The 17,381-nt window shown below is 43.1% G+C and overlaps 2 protein-coding genes and 1 long non-coding RNA gene across 5 annotated transcripts in view; 1 reads left to right on the top strand and 2 right to left on the bottom strand.

Moving 5' to 3' along the window:
- The window catches only part of GALNT7 (polypeptide N-acetylgalactosaminyltransferase 7), a 52,133-nt gene extending 45,379 nt beyond the window's left edge, over window positions 1-6,754 (top strand). Inside the window, exons 11-12 of one of the 2 annotated variants that reach the window (XM_035111666.2) lie at window positions 399-527; window positions 4,111-6,754. In XM_035111666.2, coding sequence (XP_034967557.1) covers window positions 399-527; window positions 4,111-4,248 — 267 coding nt within the window. In that variant the 3' untranslated portion in view covers window positions 4,249-6,754. The remainder of the gene's footprint in view (window positions 1-398; window positions 528-4,110) is intronic. The other variant, XM_035111665.2, reaches the window with a different exon arrangement.
- LOC132592641 (uncharacterized) lies at window positions 6,523-7,868 on the bottom strand. The gene is made up of 2 exons (XR_009558147.1): window positions 7,475-7,868; window positions 6,523-7,114 (listed from the first exon to the last, which is right to left on the bottom strand). It is a non-coding gene; the product is annotated as an uncharacterized LOC132592641 (long non-coding RNA).
- A 4,698-nt stretch (window positions 7,869-12,566) lies between these two features.
- On the bottom strand, window positions 12,567-16,097 carry HMGB2 (high mobility group box 2). 2 transcript variants are annotated; one of them, XM_035111667.2, is made up of 5 exons: window positions 15,927-16,097; window positions 15,324-15,507; window positions 13,877-14,019; window positions 13,572-13,746; window positions 12,567-13,096 (listed from the first exon to the last, which is right to left on the bottom strand). In XM_035111667.2, exons 2-5 carry the CDS (start codon window positions 15,471-15,473, stop codon window positions 12,929-12,931), a joined length of 636 nt encoding a protein of 211 aa, XP_034967558.2. In that variant the 5' UTR covers window positions 15,474-15,507; window positions 15,927-16,097; the 3' UTR covers window positions 12,567-12,928. The 2 variants fall into 2 exon arrangements, with proteins under 2 accessions (XP_034967558.2, XP_060134690.1); XM_060278707.1 differs by having other exon boundaries at window positions 16,029-16,046.
- Between the last annotated feature and the right edge of the window lie 1,284 nt (window positions 16,098-17,381).

Below are 17,381 nucleotides of genomic sequence, written 5' to 3' on the forward strand. Positions count from 1 at the left end.
GTTACAATTATTGATGCTCAGCAAATTTTAGCTCCTTCGAGTTGCACAGCTTACTGTTTCCAAATCAATAAAGCAATATCGGACCCACTTACCTGCAGACGTAAGCTGTACCTCAATCACTGATAAGCGTGACCACATGACAGTGCAATGTGATGGACTTTGTGTATCCTTAGGTCATGCTGGGACTTACTTCTGAGCAGCCAATGTACTGTGCTTTTCTGTAAAAGTCTCTTCAGTATACTTCTTAATTTTAAAAAGCAAAAGACAAATAGATTGAATAATTGTAATACTTCTTCTGAGCAGTATCATTTTTAACATGTCAGTTATTACTTTAGCATTTCAGGAGTTACTGGTGTAAAATATATAGTGGTTTTTAATGTCATATTTTTTCCTATTAGTTGTTCAGAATTAATGAAGCCAACCAGCTCATGCAGTATGATCAGTGCTTGAGTAAAGGACCTGATGGCACCAAAGTTATGATTACACACTGCAATCTAAATGAATACAAGGAGTGGCAGTACTTCAAGGTATCTAATCAATGATATGAATTTTCATCTTCTGTTGTGAGTGATCTGTGTACTGAAGAATCTTAATTACGGGCTTCCGATTCGTCGCGCTGGTGAAGTTGGACGCAGGGACTTCGTGCTCTGAAGTCCCTGGCTTCGTGGAGGGGGGGGAAGTCCGCAGAGCGAGCGGACTCCCCGAAAAAACACCGAGTAGAGAGTCTCGGTGACATAGTGCCCAGCTGTTTGTTCCGAACGCGAATCCTCTGCTGCCCGAGAGCTCAGTAGAGCAATCGAGAGCCAGCGGAGTGGAGTCGCGGGAGCCATTTTTGGGTTTCATCTTACCTCCTTGAAGTGAAGCTCCGAGTCCTCAGCCTGCAAGCGGCGGATTCTTCCAAGGCAATAAAAGGCAATAAAAGACTTCTTCAAAGTAAGTTAAATCTCTATTCGGATCTTAAAAAATTTAAATTTGAAGATAGGAAGAGATTCTAAAGTAACGGAAGCCGATCTCTTCCAAATGGACAATCGGGAGGCGCATTAAATATTCCCAAGCCGAAAAGGGAAAACTTCTTTCAAGATTGCGGACCCGAGAGAAAGAAAGACTTTTCCAAACCTCCCCAGCCCCCCCGGTGTCGTTGCCCCTTGAGGTTCAGCAGCAACAAGGGGGAGGACGTTTTGACAGCTATCAAAAGCTGTCAAATTGTTAAAGGGCTAAGAAAGACGATTTTATTCCTGTGAATTGGAAAAATTGATTCAAAAGGTTTTAAAAGGATTTAAGCGGACTGTAAATTTGAAATCTGATGAGGTTAAAGACAAAGGATAAGAACAGCCAAGATGGAGCCGAAAACGTTGTAGAGAGGAATTTTCCAGTACCCTTCTGCCCTTATCTCTGGTCTGCCTGTGGTCAAGTGAGCTATGAAAACAAAATTCTCTCGAGCTTTCCAGGAAGCTGTGCTGGGTTATCTACAAACATGGGAAGATATCTACAAGGAAAGGCAATGTTTCAATCCACCAGAAAAGGGGAATGAGGTGCAAGAGCAAGATTTAGAGGACAATTTTGATTATGAGATTGTGTGTGAGGAGCAACAATTTGAGGACAATTTGGAGACTGATTCAGACTATAAAAAATATGTGTTGGATGATGAAAAACAAAGATCAGAACAAAGAGATGAGGCCGACAAGGAGAAGCAAAGTGAAGAGAAGATTGATGGAAGTGAAAATCCTGGAGAGACTGAAATGTTGAATGGTGTTAGTGAAGGGAGGGAAAGGCAGAAAGAGGGAGGAGCAGAGGTCTGGAAGTGGATGTGGGAAAGAATTGGTGTGGGGTAAAAATTTTAGTTTAAGGTACTGTTTTTGGTCTATGAATAACGGTGTCGGAATCTTGGCCTGTTAAAAGGATATGCTGATCCAATTGGGAGGAGGGACATTGGGGGGGGGGAAGGAGAGATTTTTATAGTTTAAGGTTAAGAGCTTTCTGGAGGGAGTAAAAAGAATGGCTGAGGAAATATGCTTAGAGTCTGTTTTTGAATAATTTTGGTGATCAGGTGTTTGGGTGGAAAACTGCCTGTCTCCCCCTTCTTACTCTTGGTACCCAGTGGCAGGGGGTGCCTTGAGGGGAGAGGGAAGGGTGGAGGGAAACCCAGACACAAAAATGGAACCTTTTGACTGCTGGACTCCTCGGGCTACCCCAGTGGCAGGGGGGGGGGGCTCAGAGGGGGACAGCATGAAGAAGGAGGAGGATTGTGTTAATATTATAAGAATAAGATTCTGAATTGGATTAGAAAACCCGCCATAACTATGTAAAGAGGTTGGGAAATCCAGGAGGAGGAGAGTCGTGGAAGCCATTAATATTTTTCTTTTTTCCTTTTCTTTTTTCCTTCCCTTTTTTTCCCCTTCTCATATTTTTGCTTTTTTTTTCCTCTCTCCTTTTTTCTTTGTTTTTCTTTTTTCCAGTACAGTGAAGAAATAGCTGGGGGATAAGCCAATCCCCAGAGATCCTCCGCCTTTGTCCTCTCAGTGGCAGGGGGGGGATGAGGGGGGAGGAAGGAGGGGGGAGGTCAAACCCAGCTTAAAATGGACCCCTTTGTTCCCCAATACCCATGGGGCTCACTGGTGGCAGAGGTGGGCTTGTGGGTGGAGGGAAAATGAAGGGACAGAGTTTATGTTGTATACTTTGTATGTGTTTTTTTTCCTAAAAATTAATAAAAATTATTCAAAAAAAAAATGAAGAATCTTAATTACTTTTGTTCCTTTCAATGAAGGAGAAATAAGATTTGGGGATATCTGGCAAAGTTCTTTCAAAAGTATCCTGCTCAGGCAACAGTGCAAGCTTTATTTTATTGTAAACATAGGAGCCATATTGGAGGACACAAAAGATGGAAACTTAAGTGCACAGATGAGATAATATATCTTACCTCTTCGTTGGCACGTTCTCATCTTCTCTTCCACCAGAAATCCAATACATCAGGATAGACTAGCCAGGGACTTACTTGAGCTCTAGCAATTAATGAACAGAATCTCTCATTATACAATCAGGTGGGTTTCCTTCCCAGCTGAATGAAAACAACTCTTCCACCCTCACCTCAGGTTGGGAGTCATGATTCACATTGTCTCAGCTATGAATTTAATTTCCCAAGCGACTTGAGCCTTAACATATAGAAGGATGGGGGTAAGGGAAAGCATGTTAATAGGATCTGGGCAGAGGGAAAACAAAGGGGCACAAGAAGAAGAAAAATTGCTAAACTGGAATACAGAGGGGGCATTAAAATGATACTAAGGTAAGAATGACTGATATATTGTCTGAGACATGATTGGGGCAGGGGAGCAAAGAAGGGTATAGGAAAAAATATTGGAGTAACTGATTGCCTACAGTACATAGGGGAAAGGTGGCCAGGAAAAGAGAATGTTGATATTCTCTCCCACCACCACCCCTTTGTAAATACATTTTGTAACATCTAATAGATATGGTCAAATTATGTGGAATTTGAGGGGATGGGAGAGATCACCAGCCCATGCCTTTTGAGCAGCTAATTGGCATGACCTATCCCAGACGCTGTGGCTTCAGAAACTGTTCTCCCCCCCCCCCCCCAACACACCCTGCTCAGAAATTTAAACCCCTTAGTTATATAGGAGCAAAGTTACCACTTTATATATGATCAAAGTTACTACTACTACCCTGATCCATGCATAGCCAAACTAAGGCCCGGGGGCTGGGGCTGGCCCAGTCGCTTTCTCAATCCGGCCGGCCCAGGAATCAGCGTGTTTTTACATGAGTAGAATTGGTCCTTTTATTTGTCCAATATAGTACGGCCGCCTGGTGAAAAAATTTGCTGACCCCTGCATCTAATGCATTGATATATGCATTGTCTGAAACCCTTTATATGGATAAAGGGTTTCAGATATTACATATATCAACGCATTAGATGATTAGGGTATCTGTGCTAACTTTGCTCATTTATAAATAAATAAAATGTATTCTAATCATTTTCAAGGCAAACCATATAGCAACTGATAAGAACGGTAGTTTCAGTAGGACTTGGACAACTTTTAAAAATTGGCAGGTTGTTTTTGGGAAGTAACAGCTTTTTGCTTGCTTCTTGTTTTGCAGAATCTACATAGATTTACCCATATCCCTTCAGGAAAATGTTTGGACCGTTCAGAAGTTCTACACCAAGTGTTTATTTCAGAGTGCGACTCAAATAAAGCAACACAAAAATGGGAAATGAACAATATCCTTAATGTGTAGACGAAATAAGCCCAGACCTACCTATGACAAATTGAATTCATATAGGACTGAAGATAGCCTGAAAACTGCTGCAACTATTAACTTCGTACAGCTGTGAGCCTGGAACCTCTTGATCTAGATGAAGGACATAGATGGACAGTGATAGATTTATCAACTTGCAGTTGATGTTTACAAAACTGCTCTTACCTTAAACTTTAATAGATGTTTACATCTCTCTCTCTTTTCGTTTCGTTTTTAGGATGTTTTTGTTTTATGGTGCGTTAGTTAATAATTGAATGTGCTTTTGACTTTGTTTCTCTTTCACTAGGAGCAAAGCTAAAAGCACCAACTTGGATCTGAAGTAGCAGGAAGTTGCTTGCACTCATGCAAAGGGTGCTTTTCTGCACCGTCTTCTGGTGACAGCCTCCACCCCAAAAGCCCCTCCTGATGGCTGAAGGAACTTCTGGAATGGCTTTTTGAGTGGCATAAAGGGCTGCAAATTGGCAGCTTCCCATGTGTGCATAAGTGATCCACTTGTGCACAGCCAGGGGGGTTGGATCCAAGCATGTTGTTGTCTTCTTTGGGATTACACTCAGGGGTCTGCAGGCAGTTTTTATTTTTTAAACACTCACACTTGAAAAAGGTTGGAGTAACCAGACTTTGCTATAACGTGGTGATTATCAACCTGTTGTACGTTGTTTTGATTTTACATCTTACCAAGCACTGCCACAGGTTTTTTTTAGCCAGGGTGGCCTTCTTTCACAGTCATGCTGCTTTTTTGAAAGGTGAATTTTCAATGTATTTAGTGCCTCTTTAATTTTTCCTCTGTAGTTCACAAGAGAAAAATAATAATCATAGAACAAGTTAGTCGAAGTGTCTCTTTTAAAATAGGGATGAGTTGGTAAAGCTCTTGTGGTTTAAGATTTTGCCAAATTTACAGTAACACTCCTTATTTATTATGGTTAAGGACAACCAATTGAGACACAAGTCATACCAGGGATACTGTGAGAGGAACCTGAGATAGTGATGCTAAAGCTTCCCTGGAATCTTTGGAAAGAAGGTTGTAGTCAACATATGCTTAATAGCACTTAAATCCATGAGCCACTTGTGTAAAATAGCATTGAAGCAGCTTACATTTTCTATGTTACAGTATATAGCTGAAACTGAAATTTAGCACTAAGTGATGCATTCAGTGGAAGTGAGCAATCCAAATTGCAACTAAAAAAAATTCAAGCACTAACTTCCCTTCTGTATCATGCCTTACAAAATTATTTTACAAGCACTCGGCATGTAAAGGGATATTGTCAACTAGCTAAAGATCCATATATAGATTAGAAGTGAGCAAATGGGAATTGAAGGTGAATTCAAAGGCTCTCTCTCTTCCTCCAAAGAATTAGGATGTTTAAACTTTAGGATTGTGTTATGACTCCAAATTATATAATGATGCCATGGCATGAACAGAAAATGGATAATAAAGATACTAAAAAGATATAAACTAAGGGAAAGTTTCTTAAAACATTTGTGCTGAATATTACCCTAAACATGGCGGGGAGGGGGGGGGGGGAGAGATAATAAACGATACCTGTTTCAATACTTAATCCAACTCAAAGGCAGAGATACTAAAAGGTTTGGTATTAGTTTCTGGCCCCTGCTGTACAGTTATGCACACCTAAATTCTACTGAAATCAGCTAGGTTCATATGCATGTGACTATGCAGGATTTTTAGCTCAAAATTAAATTCGGTCATTTGGATAAATTCCCATAGTATTATCTCCTTGATCTTCACTCAAGCAACTCCTAAAAGCGAGCAATGGAGATGCTTCAGTTACAAGGCCAAATTTTTAGTTTAGTGTAGCTTAGTGTGTTACAACATTTAGTGAACCCAAAATTCTGGCCTTAACAAAGGCCTACTACATATAGTTTGGAATCTTTATTTCTTGGTGTTGATCTTTTGGGGCCTCCTGAAAGGTGTGAATAATTAAATTAGAATATGGAGGAAGAAATAAAAAGGACAATAAGGGTGTGGGTACATTTTATTGTTTGTGTGTATGAAAACAGATTTTCATTTTCTTTGTTGGACAGAGGTTAATTTAATCACATTACTATGCATAAATGAAAGATTGCACATCGATTGTGCAGGCGTGTGTATCAAATGGGTATTGTGTGCAATTACATTAAAATCCAATACTGTATGTGAATATGGATCTGTATTTTTAAACTCCAAATCTTACAAAACAACATAAGCTGTTACTCCTAATGACTTTTCCTACTGTAACCTGCTTTTTGAAAAGTAGATTCCATATCCTTGCTTTGTAAGTTGATCACTATGCATTTCTACACATTTTATAAATTTGATTTATGCAGATTTTGATACACTGTATGTTTCTGTAAAGATTGTATAAATCTTCAAAAGTTTTAATAGGGATAAAACTTGGGTATCTTGTGTATATCTTAATTCTGGGTTGCTTGTTTTTTAGGTGAGGAAAATAAATTTTAACTTGTGGGTTTATTATATATTTGCACCAAAAACTTGTTTTTCTAATCATGTTCCTATTGAATCGAAACTCCTTGAGTGTACGTATGTAGTGCCTATGTAATTGTTAAATAGAATACTTTCATTTTTCTTGCTTTTTCCCTAACATAAGTAAGCAATCCTTTCTCTCAGCTAAAAGAGCAGCGAGACTAAACAGAGCCAGAACCACAGCAGCACCTGTAGGTCTGCTGCTTGTGCTGTGGGCTCCTCTGTGCCAGCTTCAGCAGAGCAGTTCCGATAGCCATACCTGAATCAGATTACCATGCAATGGATCCTGGAATGGTCCAATTCCATACCCAAAATGCCCCATTCCAGGGCTTTCCACTGGTGGGAATACCATTTAGTAGCTTCTACCTGTGTCTTTGGGACACAGGTGGCGCTGTGGGCTAAACCACTGAGCCTAGGGCTTGCTGATCAGAAGGTCGGCAGTTTGAATCCCTGTGACGGGGTGAACTCCCGTTGCTTGGTCCCAGCTCCTGCCAACCTAGCAGTTCGAAAGCATGTCAAAATGCAAGTAGATAAATAGGAACCGCTATAGCGGGAAGGTAAACGGCGTTTCCGTGTGATGCTCTGGTTTGCCAGAAGCGGCTTTGTCATGCTGGCCACATGACCTGGAAGCTATACGCGGGCTCCCTCGGCCAATAATGCGAGATGAGCACGCAACCCCAGTCGGTCACGACTGGACCTAATGGTCAGGGGTCCCTTTACCTTTACCTGTGTCTTTGATAGGTGCAGTAGTAGCCTCAAAGCCCAGATGAGCGCAACAGAATTAGGCAGTGAGATACTGTACTACTGCCACTTTCTAACCCCTTATGCTACTACAGATCAGGGGTTAGGATTGCTCTGCTTATCTTGTTGACTAGAAAATAAATACCACATATTGATCCACCTTATAGGCTCAAGTAGTTAGCTGCATGAAGAAATTCCTGGGGAAAAGGATGCTGCAATGAAGATGTTGACCTACAAAAGCAAATTGCATGATTTAAGTGATGTGGCAAGGTTTACTACGCCACTCTTCTGCCAAGCTAGCAGTTCAAAAGCATACCAGTGCAAATAGATAAATTGGTACTGCTACTGCGGGAGGGTTGACGGCGTTTCCATGCATCTGGCACTCATAGAATCATAGAATCATAGAGTTGGAAGAGACCACAAGGGCCATCCAGTCCAACCCCCTGCCAAGCAGGAAACACCATCAAAGCATTCTTGACATATGGCTGTCAAGCCTCTGCTTAAAGACCTCCAAAGAAGGAGACTCCACCACACTCCTTGGCAGCAAATTCCACTGCCGAACAGCTCTTACTGTCAGGAAGTTCTTCCTAATGTTTAGGTGGAATTTTCTTTCTTGTAGTTTGAATCCGTTGCTCCGTGTCCGCTTCTCTGGAGCAGCAGAAAACAACCTTTCTCCCTCCTTTATATGACATCCTTTTATATATTTGAACATGGTTATCATATCACCCCTTAACCTTCTCTTCTCCAGGCTAAACATACCCAGCTCCCTAAGCCGTTCCTCATAAGGCATCGTTTCCAGACCTTTGACCATTTTGGTTGCCCTCTTCTGGACACGTTCCAGCTTATCAGTATCCTTCTTGAACTGTGGTGCCCAGAACTGGACACAATACTCCAGGTGAGGTCTGACCAGAGCAGAATACAGTGGTACTATTACTTCCCTTGATCTAGATGCTATACTCCTATTGATGCAGCCCAGAATTGCATTGGCTTTTTTAGCTGCTGCATCACACTGCTGACTCATGTCAAGTTTGTGGTCAACCAAAACTCCTAGATCCTTTTCACATGTACTGCTCTCAAGCCAGGTGTCTCCCATCCTGTATTTGTGCCTTTCATTTTTTTTGCCCAAGTGTAGTACTTTACATTTCTCCTTGTTAAAATTCATCTTGTTTGCTTTGGCCCAGTTGTCTAATCTGTTAAGGTCATTCTGAAGTGTGATCCTGTCCTCTGGGGTGTTAGCCACCCCTCCCAATTTGGTGTCATCTGCAAACTTGCTCAGGATTCCCACAAGCCCATCATCCAAGTCATTGATAAAGATGTTGAACAAGACTGGGCCCAAGACAGAACCCTGTGGCACCCCACTAGTCACTACTCTCCAGGATGAGGAGGAGCCATTGATGAGCACCCTTTGGGTTCGGTCAGTAAGCCAGCTACAAATCCACTGAATGGTAGCATTGTCTAGCCCACATTTTACCAGCTTCTTTACAAGAATATCATGGGGCACCTTGTCAAAGGCCTTGCTGAAATCAAGATAGGCTACATCCACAGCGTTCCCTTCATCTACCAGGCTTGTAATTCTGTCAAAAAATGAGATCAGATTAGTCTGACATGACTTATTTTTCAGGAACCCATGCTGACTTTTAGTGATCACAGAGTTTCTTTCTAGGTGCTCACAGACTGTTTGCTTAATGATCTGCTCTAGAATCTTTCCTGGTATTGATGTCAGGCTGACTGGGCGGTAATTGTTTGGGTCCTCTCTTTTCCCCTTTTTGAAAATAGGGACAACATTTGCCCTCCTCCAGTCTGCTGGAACTTCGCCTGTTCTCCAGGAATTTTCAAAGATTATTGCCAGTGGTTCTGAAATCACCTCTGCCAGTTCTTTTAATACTCTTGGATGTAGTTCATCTGGCCCTGGAGACTTGAATACATCTAAACTAGCCAAGTATTCTTGTACTACCTCCTTACTTATTCTGGGCTGTGTTTACCCTGCTGAATCATCTGCTCCATATTCTTCAGGTCGGGCGTTGTTTTCTTTCTTGGAGAAGACTGAGGCAAAGAAGGCATTGAGGAGTTCTGCCCTTTCTCTGTCCCCTGTTTGCATTTCACCATCTTCTCTGAGTGACCCGTTTCCTTGTTTTTCCTTTTGCTACGGACATACCCATAAAAGCCCTTTTTGTTGCTTTTAACCTCTCTGGCGAGCCTGAGTTCATTCTGTGCTTTAGCTTTTCTGACTTTGTCTCTACACGTGCTGGCTATATGTTTGAATTCCTCTCTGGAGATTTCCCCCCTTTTCCATTTTTTGTACATATCCCTTTTAAATCTTAACTCAGTCAAAAGTTCTTTAGATAGCCAGCCTGGCTTCTTTAGGCACCTTCCATGTTTCCGTCTCATTGGTATTGCCTGAAGTTGTGCTTTTAATATCTCCCTTTTAACAAACTCCCAACCATCATGAACTCCCTTCCCTTTTAGTATTACTGTCCATGGGATTTCACCCAGCGTTTCCCTAAGTTTTCTGAAGTCTGCTTTCTTAAAAGTCTAGAATTTGGACCTTAGTATGCTTGGTTGCTCCTTTCCGCTGGATAATAAACTCCAGAAGAGCATGGTCACTCCCACCTAATGATCCTGCCACTTCTACCCCACTAACCAAGTCATCACTATTGGTTAGGACCAGATCTAAAATGGCTGATCCTCTTGTTGCTTCTCCCACTTTCTGGACAATGAACTCCTCCACACGCCAGCAGTGATTTAGTCATGCTGGCCAATGACCCAAAAAGCTGTCTGGATAAATGCCAGCTATCAGCCTGAAAAGCAAGATGAGCATTGCACCCCCGTCATCTTTGACTGGACTTAACCGTCCAGGGGTTCTTTACCTATACCTATAGCAGTTTTAGGAAAGTGTTGAACCTTTGAGGATTCTGCTTCCAGATTCACCTTTTCTGAAGATCAGCATAAAAGGAAAATATTTGTTCCTAGGAGAGTTCAAGGAAGATATGCCATGCAAAGGTTGTTTTCCTCTTAAGTGTTTTTAACTGTGTATTTTTCCTAGTTTCCATACTTTGAATGTGTAAACTAGGCTAGAAGCAGAACATTTTAGGCCAACCGATGCTTTATATATTGCTGTAGCAACCAATACTTGCTCCAGTGTCATGAGGCAACTTGCCAACTTTTAGTATGTACTCTTCCTCTTCCAAAATTCAAGGTATGAATTCACACAGTAACACTGCTTGCAAGTCCAGGTCAGATCACATACCCTTGAAAAGCTACTCATGCAGTTACATGCTGTGCACAAATTTGATGCAAGTTGTAAAATCCTGCAGTAGAATTTAAATTGTAGGTGGGGATCACATTTTTGAGCGCTCTACTTAACACATCACTCTCAACAAGTAGTAGCTAGCAGAGCAGGAAGCTACAGTAGTTGGTCCACAGCCTTTGTTCCCAGTGATAAACTTGTTCTGAACTTTCAATAAAGCATTGACATATGGCACACCACCTATAATCTCAAATTCAATCTTACCACCTCATTCAGCTTTGCGCAGAGCAGATCTTATGTAAGAGTATATGCTGGAGATCACTTAAAAGCTATGGCATAGCTATTCTGAAACCATAGAACTTTTGAAGTGGAATGTAAAACAGCCATACCAGTAGCAGCACCCAAGGTCTAGGGAATGTTGCTAGCACTGTTCACTGCCAGAACCTTTAATGGATGCTTTGTAACTACTGTGTCAATTCAATAACATGAGGGTTAAAGCAGGATTTTCTGTGCCAGCCCAGGCTCTATTGAGGACCTACAGAATATAAGGGCTCCCCAGCCACAAGAGTGTCTCCAACCAAGCAAACTAAGTATTACTGCAGTTCAGTATCTCTGTTCACTGACAGATTCCAGTCATGCAGAAGCACTCAAGGAGGGCATGGAGCAGATAAAGCAGCAGCATGACTTGAGAGTCTGAAGGCAATTTAAATCCCAGGCCTAAAGTTCCCCAATCCTAGTCTAGAACCTATGAAAGATTGTCTAAAAGCAAGAATGCAGCAAGGCCTCCTGTACTGCACTATATTGAGGGGTCCTCTAGGTACAATGAGCCAGTTTTAATCTCTAACATCCCCCAAAAGCCTCTCGATAAAAAAAAATTGGAAGACTAATCATCATGCAATACTGTATTCTGGACAACTTTGTCAAGAGGCCATGTATCTGATTTATAGGATTTAAGAGTATCCTGATATAACTATGGATCCAACAACACACAAGCAATATTTGTAACTTAAAATGGGAAGCCGCCAGAGAACTCAGTGCAGCATATTTCTAAGCACATTTTCAAAAAGGTGCACTTCATACTACAGCCTTAATGGGAGCTAGCCTAAAGGGAGAACCTTAGGGAGTTAAGTGGCTATTCCTTACCTTCTACATGTGCCACACTAACCTCAAAACAAGCAACATCCAAAACCAACCCATGGCTGTATCATGCCATTGTTGCACAATAAATCAACTCATCTCTAATGTGGCCAAATTTGACATTTTAATTTTCTCCTACAGACTTTTAAGGTCTGAACTTACACAAGATTTTTCATACTACAAGCCCCACTTCAGAGTACCACTTTAAGAGGCATGTGATACACAGTCCTAGTTACGCAAAGGAACATTTGCAATGCTGTACAACTGGGAGTAGGGAACCTCTGGCCCTCCACTTGTTCCTGAACTACCACCATCAGAATAGTCAGGGAAGGGAATTGCTGTCCAACATCTGAAAGGCCACAGGTTGCCCACTTCTGCTTTATGTGAAAATTAGGAGAAAGTTGCTTGTAATTACTCCAGTCTCAAAAGTTGCAACATGAATCAAGTCTAATATAGCTTCTCCTTTAAGTCAGCCTTCTCTAACCTCATGCCTTATAATGTTCTGCACAAATGTCATTAAATCCAGCAAGAGTAAACTGCCAAGGAAAATGAGTTGCAGCTCAAAATGTTTTGAGCATACCAATTTAGAGAAGGCTGCTTTAAGGTTACCTTACCCTTTATGAAATTACCACAGGCATATACTAGAATTTCCAGCTGTTTAAGCAAATTAACACTACAGTATAGTAACAAGAATAATGTACATCATTTTATTACAAAATTGTTAAAAAAGTAATACAATGCAATAGTATGCAAGACAAGGTTGACTACCAATTTTACTACCATTTTTTTAACTCTGCTCAAAATCAAGCTGTCACTGAATCCAAAGAACCATTAAATATGCCTGAACATTTGACAATATCAGCTTTTAAAAATCTAACAGTAGTGGCATTCAGCTACTACTTACATCAGAATACAGGTCTCCCTACAATCACATTACCTATACACAATTCTGTACAGTTTTTATACTGAAGCTAACAATGAGCTGCACTCAATTTCACATTCTTAGCAGAATCATTGACTTTTGAGCACAAAATCTTTACAGCAGCTTTATAACTTCACTCTTCATCTTCATCTTCCTCCTCCTCCTCCTCGTCTTCCTCTTCTTCGTCTTCTTCCTCATCATCATCTTCTTCAGGTTCTACTTTCTTCTTGGAGCCTGCTGGCCTACCAGGACCTTTCTTTCCTGCATCACCCTTCCCCTTGGCACGATATGCTGCAACATCCTGCAACAGCAATGCAAAGTTTAGTTTGAAAAAAACACACCTTCAGAAAGATAAATTGGGATTTCTTCCCATTTGTTCTTTGGGTCGCTTCCCAACACTTTCAAAACATGCTCACAGCATCTATCCTTCTCCCCATGGCAATCATCCTTGCAACCATGCCCCATAACAACAACATATAAGGGTATGAAACTTAAAAACAGCAGCAATGCCACTAGAAGACTTGCTTTTTACTGAAACCAATTACTTTTGCTTAGTTTTCTGCCAAGGAAGTTGTTCCTTAGGTGGTCTTCCAGTAGTGTTCTCGGGGCTGTACCATTTAGACTCACCAGTAAAAACTGTACCCCTCTAGGTCATTACTGTACCAACATTAACTATTGCCAAATAATCAACACTAATTTTCAGTTGGCAATTTAAGGTCCCAAATAGTAAAACCATAATGCACACCATTAACAGAAAATTAAAAGGAACACATTACCTTCTCATACTTCTCCTTTAGTTTTGCTGCCTTCTGCTCAAAGGGCTGCTTGTCTTTTGCTGTTTGCTCAGACCACATTTCGCCTAGTTTCTTTGCTGTATCACCAATAGACAAACCTGGGTGGTCGCTTTTTATCTTTGGGCGATGCTCAGAACAGAACAGGAAGAAAGCAGATCTAGAGGATGAACAAAGACATGTCAGACAACTTGCCGTGATTGCAGATTAAGGGGGTGATAGAAATGTTCTACTCATTTTGAAATTAACTTACATGCAGACAAAAAAATTGGTATCTTTGATAAACTTACGGTGGTCTTTTGGGGGCATTGGGGTCCTTTTTCTTCTTCTTCTCCCCTTTAGGAGGAATATAACTTTTCATCTCCCTATCATAACGAACTTTGTCACCCTTTGCCATGTCTTCAAACTTGCCTTTTTCTTTTGCTGACATTGTCTATAAGGAGGGAGAAATGGGTGTTAAAACCACATATATTTAAGGTTCTTGGGCCTTGGCAGCAACCTTTCAATAAATACTGAGAGCATCTCCATATACTATATATGTTAAGAAAAGCTGCAAAAACATACTGCAGGTCAACCATAAGGCAGGCACCATATCCAAACAAGCCAATTTGTTTTCCCCACTATGTTAATTCTCATTATTCCAAATTTGTCTTAAAGCCTTTTGTTTAGCTACAGACACTAGAAAGGAAAAAAATGAATTCCTGCCAAACAATGGTTGTAAAAATGAGTTGGGACTTACTGAATTCTCATACAACCAATGAACACAGGCATTTATTACAAGTCCAAGAATGGGGAAAATAATGTTTCTCCCAGACCATACATAAGACATTCCTTTTCCAATACCCCAGAAACTGCCTGGAACAAATATACACATTTATGTAATATTTATTAATATTTCTTGCTGCTTTTAAGTGGGGAAGGCTGAAGTAAAACTACACTGCCAAACCTACACTTGTTATGTAAACCTCCTGATAACATATCACAGTTCCTTTTAATTGTAGTTTAATGAGAATGTGAAGGAGACACAGGCCAAGAAGGTGCAAACATTAAGACATTCCAGTAGGTGGCCATTTTCAATCTGCTGTAACTTTAGCAAATTTGCTTTTGTAAGGTATCCTGGCAGTCTGCAACTTTGTCCCGAAGAGTTGAGGAGTTCAAAGAGTATTATGGAAATACTCAGAACTTCCAATAGTTTTCTAAAATGAAAAGCAAAGTATTTTAATGTGGGGAGCAGGGGACACAATTAGGCAAGCCCGGTTTGGAAGTACCTGTAGCTTAAAATTGCACTTCGAGCACAGCAGCCTTTATTGTTGCAACATTTCAAGCATCTCGCCTTACAAATTTAAGGGCGGGGTTACTCTTTTAAAAAACATGCTAGCGCTTTTGCCACAGGCCTAGAAAACTTTGAACTTGCTCTATATTGCTTCCATCCCTGCTTACAAAACCCAGCCGCTCCTGCAACTTCGCACTGCCAGAAATTGCGGCCGCCGAAAGAAGCTCGGCAAGGGGGAGGAGGAAGGGAAGCTGTTTATCAGGCGGGCCCGCTGGCAGGCCCGACTCCAGCTCCGTTCCCGCCTTTTAAGTCCTTGGGCGGGCGCGAGCAACTGCAACGCGCGCCAACGCCGCTGGGAGGGGGAGGGGGGAGTGTGCTGGGAGGCGGTGCCTAGCCGAGCAACGCCAGGCGAGGCGAGGCGAGGCGGGCCCTGGCTGGGCCTGGCCGAGCCGCTTCTTCCTTACCCGCCATTTCTCGGAGCATTTCTTGGAGAAGTCGGAAAAGTTGACCGAAGTGTCCGGGTGCTTCTTCTTATGCTCCTCGCGGCACGTTTGCACGAAATAAGCGTACGAGGACATCTTGCCCCGGGGCTTGTTCGGGTCGCCTTTGCCCATGGCTGCGGCAACGGTCCCTGATCGGTGGGGGAAACTGGGGGGGGGGGGTTGAAGAGAGAAAAGGGGGAGGGAAAATTAACGAGTAAGCAACGAGGAAAAGAGGCCGCTTACAATGAGGTCCGCATTCCTGGCCTTCCTCCCCTCGCGCCCCACCCCCAGGGCCTGAGGCGACACTTTCCCGCCCAAAATACTTCGCCCCCCTCCTCCGCGCCTCACCACCAACCGCTCTTTCGAGGTTTCTTCACACAGGCCTACCGATAGGCTAAAAATTCACTAGTACCCTCGTACTCTTTCCTGCCCGAAAAAAACACGACGCCTTCACCCCCTCAGCCTGCCCTACGGCTCCCAGGTCGCCCCAGCCCCAAACAGTCCAGTCACCATTTCTCAGCCGCGCCCCAGAGCTCAAGCCGCCCCAGCCCCGCTTTTCTAAGAAAAGGTGGGGGTAAAAATTACACGTTTGTGGTACTTAGCCCCTCGCCTGGTGGAGCTGAGGAAGAGAAGCAGCGGCCGTTGGCGACGTCGAGAAGGGGGGGTCAAGTAAAGCGCACAGATCACCTTCCTTCGCCGCAGTCGAATGGGTCGTTTCCAACGCACTTGATAGCCTCTTGTTTTCCACAGCCCTACCCGCCACAGCAACTTTACCCGCAAAGCTCGCGGCGGGGCCCGCCCCTCAAGCTCTCCGGTTGGCTACCCGGCTGGTTTGAACCTCGCCCCCGCGCCTTTCGAATCAGGCGATTGGCTGAGGGCTCATGCGACGCCGCCAGCATAAGTCGTTATGTTCGGTCGAGAAAGGGGGCGGGAAGAAAAGAGGGCGGGGGGAGGGGATTGCTTGCGCTTCATACCCGTTGAAACCGGTTAGGGAGTGTGGAGAGAGTGGGATTAAGAGCGCGCCTCCGATTGGAGGGCTGGTAGGGAAAATCCCGCAGAAACCACTGCCATTGGCCAAGGCATAAACCAGGAGTTGCTATTGGTCCGAGGAAGGTGAAATCGCGTGGTTTAAAAATACAAAGGAGGAGGGGGAAGGGAAAAGAAGTGAGAAAAACAAGAAGAGCTCCAGAGAAATAGGGGGGAGGGGGGAAACATCTGCGGGTGGCAACAGTTTTCCTGTGTTTGAGAGGGAAGGAAAACAGCTCGGGCGGGAGCGTATATGAGTTTGTGCTTTGCTCCTTGTTGTAAATCTGTTGGAAGCTGCACTAGCCTCTGGCTTTAAAGAAAGGGCTGCACAACATTTGCCCTTTAAAAAGGGGGGGAGGGGTCGGGGAGAGAAGTCTTGTCCTCGGTTGTCCATTCAGTCGACTTCGAGGGACATTGGACGCCCAAGTAATCGTGCCCAGGCTCGCCGGCCGCCTTTATCTATCGCATGTTTACTCAAAAATTACTTTTGTCTTCTGCAAACATTGTTCTGGCTGCAGTGAGGAAGCGACTGCAAATCATCCGGGTAGATGATTTGCTGCCTTTTGAGGAAGTACCTCACACCCCTCTTCGCCATTTTTGCTATAACAGATATAACACGGGTGCACGCCTTGCTTCTTTCCCGTGATTCTGCCGAGCCTTGGGTTTTTCCCCTCCTTTGCTTGCTTGAGGCAGCTTGAAAGTTTTCGCATTGCCGTCGCCACCTGTTGCTGCTTCTCTAGGCTGCTTCCACGCTGTCTGCCTCATGGTCGCTTAGCCAGCTGTCCTTTACTGTAAAAGGCTGTTGTCCCATAGTCTGGCCAGCGGTGACTGTCCCTCATCGATCCTCTTTGGCCCCCAAGGGGGGCGGGATATGGTTTTTGAACATCTCAAAAGCAGAACAGCCCCCGTCGTAACTTTCAAGGCAGTTCTGTCTATGTGGGGTGGGCAGCAAGAGGAGGCACGCACCTTCCCCACTGAACCATAATTGCCAGAATTCATTACTATTGTTATTTA

The sequence above is a fragment of the Zootoca vivipara genome, chromosome 9 (genome assembly GCF_963506605.1).
Source record: "Zootoca vivipara chromosome 9, rZooViv1.1, whole genome shotgun sequence".
Lineage (NCBI taxonomy): Eukaryota > Metazoa > Chordata > Lepidosauria > Squamata > Lacertidae > Zootoca > Zootoca vivipara.

What these genes read in the sequence shown, in the direction of transcription:
- HMGB2 (XM_035111667.2), bottom strand. Translation starts at nt 15,473, where the DNA reads ATGGGCAAAGGCGACCCGAACAAGCCCCGGGGCAAGATGTCCTCGTAC. An exon ending in AATGCTCCGAGAAATGGCGG is followed by an intron (nt 14,020 to 15,323) that starts GTAAGGAAGAAG and finishes CCCTCCTTATAG; the next exon opens with ACAATGTCAGCAAAAGAAAA. An exon ending in TAAAGGAGAAGTATGAGAAG is followed by an intron (nt 13,097 to 13,571) that starts GTAATGTGTTCC and finishes TTGCTGTTGCAG; the next exon opens with GATGTTGCAGCATATCGTGC.